The 8,807-nt window shown below is 40.1% G+C and overlaps 1 protein-coding gene across 1 annotated transcript; it reads left to right on the top strand.

Moving 5' to 3' along the window:
• Positions 1–4,538: 4,538 nt before the first annotated feature.
• Positions 4,539–8,436, top strand: MGME1 (mitochondrial genome maintenance exonuclease 1; the record flags this gene model as incomplete). Its single annotated transcript, XM_081998485.1, has 4 exons — positions 4,539–5,076; positions 6,227–6,449; positions 6,916–7,048; positions 8,302–8,436. 4 exons carry the CDS (start codon positions 4,539–4,541, stop codon positions 8,434–8,436), a joined length of 1,029 nt encoding a protein of 342 aa, XP_081854611.1.
• Between the last annotated feature and the right edge of the window lie 371 nt (positions 8,437–8,807).

Here is an 8,807-nt window from a genome sequence, read left to right as displayed (position 1 = left end):
CTGGAATGTTTCCAGGGATGGGGCATCTATCACCTCTCTGGGAAACCTGTGCCAGTGTTTTACCATCCTCATTGTGAAAACTGTCTTCCTTATATCTAGTCTAAATCTACTCTCTTTTAGTCTAAAACCGTTACTCCTTGTCCTATTGCTACAGGCCCTGCTAAGAAGTCTGTCCCCATCTTTCTTATAGGCTCCCTTCAAGGACTGGAAGGCTGCAGTAAGGTCTCCCCTGAGTCTTCTCTTCTCCAGGCTGAACAACCCCAACTCCCTCAGCCTATCCTCATGGGAGAGGTGTTCCATCCCTCTGAGCATTTCTGTGGCCCTCCTCTGGACCTGCTCTGACAGGTCCATGTCTTTCCTGTGCTGAGGGCTCCAGAGCTGGACACAGGACTCCAGGTGGGGTCTCACCAGAGTGCAGTAGAGGAGCAGAATCACCTCCCTTGACCTGCTGGCCACGCTGCTTTGTATGCAGCCCAGGATACAGTTGGCCTTCTGAGCTGTGAGCACACGCTGGCGGCACATGTCCAGCTTTTCACATAATAGTGCCCCCGAGTCGTCAGCAGGGCTCTTCTCGATCCCTTCATCTGTAGCTATGTTTAGTAGTGCTCTTTCCTATTGTCTCTGAAGTAAACTAGTGCTTTTGTTTGCTTGATAGGTGACTGTTGAGAAAAATCTATACGGATTATAGTCTGAAACTGTAGTTGGAGGGAGGTTTTTATGGATGTGAACATTTTCTTAAGTAACCCTTTTTGTTTCCCTCAGGCCACTTATTCCTATCCTGGAAAAACTTCTTTGGTTGTGTTAGTACAGTTGTTGTTGGAGCTGCAAAGTCAACTAGCTTGGGAAATTTAAGAGAAGTCCTTTCTTGGTTTTTTTTTCACCAGGTTATTTGATTTGTGTTCAGTTCTCCAGTGTGGGTCATCATGCAGTACTTGAAGAAATTCTACCAGTCTTTGAACACAAACCGTTTCAGAGAGAAGGGAGACACTTCCCCAGAGAAAAATATCAGTTAAATTCTGTTCTTTGTGTATGAGAATAGATCCAGACCTCTCCAACTCCAGTTCTTTCTTGTAAATGTAAGTGACTTGCACAGAACTTCCACTGTGATTTATTGAAAAACACATGATTCTTTATTCCACTAGATAGAAGCGTTCTTCATTGCTTAGCAATTGTAGAACCTCTTTCCTTTTGCAGAACAGCACAGCAGCTGGCAAACTATCCCTTTACTCGTGGTTCAGTTCATAGAGTGCACAAACATTGCCACAGATATTACTCCAGAACGATATAGGCTGTTAATTTAAAATTCATACTAGGCTTTACTGAAACACTGCATCAGTGTTATAGCAAATTAGCTCTAGGGCTTGTAATATTGCATATTTTAATAGCCTCATGATTCAAAACACGGATCTGGTATAAATTTATTCCTTGAAAAATATTGAGGGCGTAGCTTACTACAAGTGAACGTTATGCTGAATCAGGTGTCATCTTGCTTCCTGCAGCTGACACAGCGCCAGAGTAAACTCTTTCTTTTGTGCTCTGGCTAATGTGGCAAATACACAGTCATTGACCCAGCGTTTATTCTGTTCTGATTAATACACTTGGGTAAGCATATTAATGGTCATCAAACAGTAGCCTGAGAAACTACAAGCTTGGATACTATTATATTGGAATAAGAGTATTTTTTTTCCTGTTTTATTTTAAATCACAGCTTCAGCAGCTCTAGGTAGAGGTAAACCCCAAGAGAGGAGAGATTATTTTTTCTGTGCTGCTTTTGATCATTAAAAAATACGGTGAAGCAATTTGCTTATGGTATTGAAGCCTGACCTTTATGTATCGCTTTGCTGCTTTTACTGTTTTTTGTTACCTCCTGCAGCAAACTGACACCTGTTTGTAATACACTAACATCATTCATTATTTCTTTTTCAGCAAGGGGCAGATTCTGCCAGGTAACTGATCCTATTCCAACACTGAAAAATATGTTAAAAAATGTGATAGTCTTCTGAGAAGAATGAATTGCTGTAAATCCTGGCATAGCAGATTTGCAGAAGTGAGCTGCAAGTGACAGTCAATGACAAACATGGGGAGCATCTTAAAAATAAATTTATTAGAACAATTGGTAGTAATAGTGTAGATGTGCAAAATTCATGGACTGAAAACCCAAGGAGAACTGAAAAACTGAACCATGTACCTCATCATGTTGTTACAAATTTCTGGCAAGCTGCTAGTAAACAGCTTTTTGATATCATATAAGAAATGAGAGGTAATATAAAATTTGGTTATGTTTCACCTAAATTTGTAAAACTTCCTCACAGGTTCAAGAAATGAAGCAGGGCAGAACTTGAGTTACAGATCATACAGTCCAATTTCTTGATGCTGTGTAACATGTCTAAAGCAGGTTCTTCTATTTTTTGGCAAAACTTGCATACTTTTATGGCAATAAAATGGTTGAAATTGTCTCGTTTGTCCTTTCATAATGCACCTGACTGTGCTTTCTTCATGTGTGGGCAGGAGAGTAGTTTTGACAGGAATCTGAAGGTCAGAGGATGCTCAGAGTGAGAATCATGTCCATTCTTGGTGTTGAACACTGGAAAATGAGAAAATGAGTGCAATTCCACCTAGCCCAGTTCTGGATAAAGAAAGCAGATTTAGATTTGATTCGATATTAAGTATAATGTAATGATTTAAAAAGGGAAGTGACACATTCAAAAGTATCTTAAATGGCAAGGTTTCCCTTGTAAGGTATCTTGCTTTATATCTAATCAGACTAAAAAGTCAGTAGCAGAATTAACCAGTTGGTACTTTCATTATTTTCCTCCATTACTCACTTATGGACCATGAAGCAGTTTTAAAATCATTAACTATTTTGATTGATATGTGTTGTAATTATAGGAAACCCTTACTAAAGACTGAGTTAGACCATCTAACTACAGTATGGCAAATGTGGCTGTAGGACACCTGGTACTGGGTCAGAAATGCCACTGCTACATGATGCAAAGTTCTGATCCAACCTAATTGTGTTTTCCTGGTTCAGATTTGCTTTTGACAGGTTAATTTTGTATCAGGTTACATGCTGTCAGGTTACAGAACAGTTATTATTTGCCCAAACCATACAAAGTCAGAGTGAAAATGTAAAGCCAATAAGGAAAAAAGCAGTATCTGCCTACCTCTGATTAAGCATCTACAGGGTTTTGTTCCTTCACAGATGAAGAACAGTATCTATGGAGCCAGAGTCCAAGGTCTCGGCCTCTTTTTACAAGATGCCTTGGTCTCATCAACTGCAGCCGATACAGCCCCATTTTTGCAAAATGTTCTCCTGTGACAGATGCCTGCACCCCACCCACACATTGGTGTCACTGCAGTTCTGCATGAGCGCAGGATCTGCCCGTACAAAATAACTCCTCCTACTATGTTTTTGTTTTCTGTGGCACCTATGGTTTGCGCAGTGTATGAAGCGCTGTGTAAAAAGTGTGGGGAAAGAAAAGAGTAACGTTAAACTATTTTCAGGAGCAAAATGCTGATGTTAGTTGGCAGTGTGTATTGCCTGTATTCTTTGTTTGCAGTGGATGGAAGGGGAACTTTGTAATGGTAAGCAGATAACTTTCAGTAGGAGAATAGGGCCTCGATTCTGCAAGTATTTACTGTTGATTTAAATGCCACTATTCAAGTCTTTACATTTTACCCGTGTGCATAAACTTTGCTAGGACTTAGCTCTGCAGTTACAATGCAGTTTTGAAAGCTATGCTGTGAACAATAATTCTGGTATACTGTTTTTGCTTTTAAACTTCCTAAGTGTCTTAGAACACAACTATGTTTGAAACTCAGTTTAGAAGAACACTTTTATATTTTGCTCAGATCTTCAAAAGATTTATTGGAATCTGAAGGTGCTTGCAGTATTCTGGCTTTCCCAGTCTCGTGTCTCCCAATTTCAGCATGCATATACTGCTGCTATCTGCTTTCTCCTAGGTATACAGAAGAAAAATGTGGTTTTGTTCTCCAAAAGGTACTTTGTCCCCACAATCCCCTTAAGTTGGGCATCCACTATAAATTTACTTGTGTTTAATACCTCATAATAATTGATCTGTTTCATTCTTTTCTGCATAGCCTTTTTTTTATTTCCCTCTCCCTCTTTTGAAGGGAATGTTTGTTGTGGATCATTTTTTTGTGTCTCCTTTCATGACAGTTCTGATCTGTTGCTGTAAGAGCATCCTCTGCTGCAGCATTTGCTACTTGCAACATTCTTACGCGTTTGGACTGTTTCAGATTTTGTGGACCAGCACATGTTATTTTCGGGATCATTTCCTCTTTTCATTGCTTATTCTTTCTCTTAATGAATTATTTATCTAATGGAATTTTGGTGGCATAAGGTGTATGAAGGCACTTTATGACCACAGCAGTTCTTTGTTGGGCAAAGGGCAAAAATAGGTTGATGGCAGAGTTTTATGACTCTGGAAATCACAAATTTCTTTTTCCACAGGGGGAAAATATGGTAACATACAGTCAGTTCCTAACAGAAGAAGGAAAACTCTAACTCCTCACAAATGCTTCTTGTCAGAATGAAATTCCAACAGCTACTGTCCAGGAAACCGGGGAAACTGGGAATGCTTTTTCAAATACCTTTTTGCCAAAAGCAGTTCCCATATATGTGTCTGGCTACCTCTGCATGTCTTTATAGTAAGAAGAAAAAAGCGAACAGTTATGAACAAGTTGACCAAGAAAAATACAAGAGCTTGGTCTACTCTGTTACATCTTACAAAACCAGCACCCAAACACCAGAGACAATATTTGAAGAAGACAATTTGTTATATGGGCCACCAGATAAACATAGACCTCCAATTAAAGCTGAAACAAAAACTCCCAAGAACTGGATTCCTTTAATAAACCCCAACAAGAGAATACCCCTTCTCAACAGTGATTCAAACCTCCCCATGAAAATCGCTTTACAAAAAACGAAAATGCCCAGTGTTACCCGTATTCTTCAGCAGACTATTTCTCCGCAGCAAGCCTTTTATTTAGAAAGATGGAAGCAGAAAATGATACTGGAACTTGGAAAAGATGGTTTTGCAGAGTATACTAAAAGTAAGTCTAACCACAGTGTGATTACAAAGTAGAAGAAATAGTCTGGATAGCTGGCTGGGATGTGCTAGCATAGCTGCAGTATCTGGCCCCACAAGTGATTTGGAAATCCATTAAGTTCTTTCCATTTCAAGGGGTGAAACCATATTATGAGCACATCTGTTATCAATGAATCTAAGCTCTGATCTTTGTTCTAGGACCACTAAAATGGATTCAGAAATGTGTGGGAAATGAGAATTAGACTGTAGACATTCTTTGCTCTATCCTATCTGCCTCTCCTTTATTTCTCTATTTGCTAATATCTATTTACAAATAGATATTTTCCTGCTGATGTTGAGATGGAAATAAGCATTCTGAAATCTTGCCCTCTTGAGTGTTTAAAAACCTATATGTCTTGCTGCTTATGTTGAAGTTCTTCAGTAACTATTTAGTTTATCCAGTATATATAGCCTCTTCTATGAAATTGCCATACATTTAGAGGTTTTCATTTTGTAAGACATACAAAGGTGACTTCCTCCAAGCTGTAGGACTGAAGGGGATCTGGCAGGACCTGGGGGGTAGTAGGTACCCTCTTGTAGCAAGGTTAATAAATACCCGAGCGCTCCTTGCATGAATTATTATGCTTTTTAAAACTGAATATGCTGTGTTTATGCCTTTTGAGTTACTAAGCATGTCAGTGAATAAGGTGGCATAACAAACCTTACATAACTATTTAAAATTCATCTTTCTTGTAATCATTTCTGAAACGAGCCCTTACTGCTAGAACTATGCCCACCCATTTCAGGAGGAGATTAAGTTCCCTTCAAATGAACCAATACGGAAGAAGAAGCAAACACAGCAAAAGCAGCCTAGAATAACATTTTTAATTCATAGAAATTCACAAATGCCTTTGAATAAACAATAAATTTAAAAGTCGTATTTTGTTGCTGAGTAATTGATGAGACCAAAAAAGTAAAGCAAGCATTAATGTTAATTTCACTGTTGACAATTTATTTTTCTGCCTTATTCCCTTCTCCTGCCCACATCCTCAAGCTTTCAGTACAAAAAACAGGACTGGTTTAAGAGCTATGTTGTGTAATATCTAGAATACAAGTCCATCGGGTATTATGAGTAGTGTCTAAAATGTGAGGGTTTTTTTTCACATTTTTCTTAGATCTTTTCCTCCGAGGAGAGCTCTTTCATGCAGCTTTGGAATCTATATTCCTGTCTGAAGAGATGGCAACTAAGGAGCAGAGAGAAGATGTTGCTATTTCTGGCTACTTATCAAGTGTGCAACATGTCTTAAAAGATATCAGCGAAGTGAAAGCTCTGGAAAGTGCAGTTCAGCATGAGACTCTTCAGTATCTGGGCCTGGTAGACTGCGTGGCTAAGTATCGGTGAGGTACCGGTTCTCTAAGAAACCCGATAATGCCAGTGTTGCATGGTGCTCCGTGGCGCGTGGGAGGCTGTGTCCCAAGCTGGAGCAGGTGTGGTGGTGAGCTCTTGGGGGGAAGCTGAACTGATCTCTAAGAGCAGCGAAATGGATGAACTCTTCTGGATGAACCTGGTGACAGAAGTGCTGTTGTTTTCTGGAGAATTGCTTCCTGGAGCAGGGTATGAGTGGGGCAAGGTCAAGTGCTCCTCAGCAGTTGCCAGGAACTGCAGCAAATAGTAGGAAGTCTTGATTTTTGAGATCTAAACTACCAGTGTGGAAGAGACTTACTTAGACATAATAATGAGCAACATGACATCGGGGTGAAACAGGCTGAGAGTGATATGACTTTCTTTGCTCTCCCATCCCTTGTTCCTTACTGTGACTAAACTTGCGTTTAAAATGTTGTCCTATCTTGTTCTCTTATGCAGAGGCCAGTTGTGTGTGATTGACTGGAAAACTTCAGAGAAACCAAAGCCATCTCTGAAGAACACTTTTGACAACCCATTACAGGTTGCAGCGTATATTGGAGCCATAAATCATGATGCCAATTATGACTTCCAGGTCAGTAGGCCTGCTACCTGCCAAGACAAGCAGCAGTGCCCACATTATTTTCATTTCTCCCCACCTACTGCCTTTAGCACCTGCTGTCCATCATGGAACATGGTAGGATTTGTAACAAAGCAGCCCAGTCTTTGATCAGGCTAAGCTGACATACTGTGAAATAACTCCACTACTCTTGCTAATCCTGCTGCCTTTGCCTGTCAGCAGTATATTTTCATTGGTTTTAAGGAACTGCTTGGTGGGACCCAGGGATGGTCAGCATCTTAGGCGGTCAGGGGAACTCACAGTGACTTGGCATCTGGGCAATCCCAGTACTTTGTTCTGTGTGGCTTTTGCTTGTGTTGAGAGTAGGAAGGAGGAGTAAAGGAAGTAAAGCAAAAAAGCCTGCAAAAAGGGAAGTATGGTGGGAGGGCATTGCTCACATCATGTGTTGCTCTATCCCACTAGCAAATGAGGGATTAAGTGATTTACTTAAAGTGTTTGGAAGTTGAACAGTGTTTCCTCAGAGGAAAGTAGGTGTTGTCAATCACTTAATCAGAAGACAGTGGAATAAAGTTTTTAAAGACTCCAAATGCAATTCTAGCCGGGCCTGCTTGCCCTGAAGGATTGTTATTACAATACAAAGTATTGAAGGGGGAAATTATAAAGCAGAAGAGAGCAGAGTAATTCATTGGTTCTTCAGAGGACTTTCTAGAATGTTTTAAAGATCAGTAAACACAGACACTTAACAGACATGGTCCTTATGGAGTGAAATACAGGCAGTAATTCTAGAATTCTTCTATTAGCTTCCTGCCCCCCACCACTTTCTCTTCACCCCAGTAGCTGTGTGGGGTTTGGATTAGAGCTGTTTGTCAAGTCTGAAAGATGTCAGAACACACCTAAGTAACCATTTCCATTCGGACTGACGCTGGAGAATGGCATCAGTCTGGTTATATGACCCCAGGCAAAACCTCATCAGTCACTGGGAATTTTACCAGCATCTGCATGGTTGAAATAGACCCTATCCCTCTGCTACTCAGAGTCTGAGTCCTCCAGTTTTCACTAAAGTCAGTCAGAGCTTTGAACTCTCAGCATTTGAATGTTAGTCTCCAACTATTTTGTGGTAAGTTATTGCTCCTTTTGTTCCACATTTCTTGTTTAACGTACTTAGATGTTAAGGATGATGTTTTGCAGTGAGGTTTAATGTTCAGAATTGCTGATTGAAGTTGCATATTAACATTGAATTTCTGACATCCTTGTGTTTTTGACTGCAGGTTAGCTGTGGACTCATTGTGGTTGCCTATAAGAATGGCTCTCCTGCACATCCACATTTCATGGATCCCAATCTGTGCTGGCAGTACTGGAGTAAGTGGCTTTTGCGCCTTGAAGAGTACACGGACAGAAACTGACCCACACTAAGCTATCCGGAGGCAAGTGGTCTGAGCACAGCCAAAACAAGAATCCTTGGTTTAAATACTCCTTTTGAGTACATACTCTTTTTTTAGTAACTTTGGCTAATTTCTTAATATCGGGTTTTTTTCCCCCCCCTCAAAAAAAGAAGGAAAAATTGGAGTGAGGAATCTGTATTGTAGGCAACTTAAGTGGACCTGGCAGTACAAAGCCAACTTAATTAATCTCTGGTTTTCCCCACAGAGTTAATACAACCTGATGTTGATAGCAAAGTTTCTATTATCAAGTAAAACTGTTCAATCAAATCATCTTTCTTTTGTCATTTTTGAGAAAAAAAACATTGCAGAACTGAGACTTCGAAAATGGAGTT

Source organism: Phaethon aethereus, assembly GCF_964289735.1.
Source record: "Phaethon aethereus genome assembly, chromosome: 3".
In the NCBI taxonomy this organism is placed as follows: domain Eukaryota; kingdom Metazoa; phylum Chordata; class Aves; order Phaethontiformes; family Phaethontidae; genus Phaethon; species Phaethon aethereus.
Note: the sequence above shows the minus strand (reverse complement) of the source record. Positions and strands in the feature narration are given on the sequence as shown.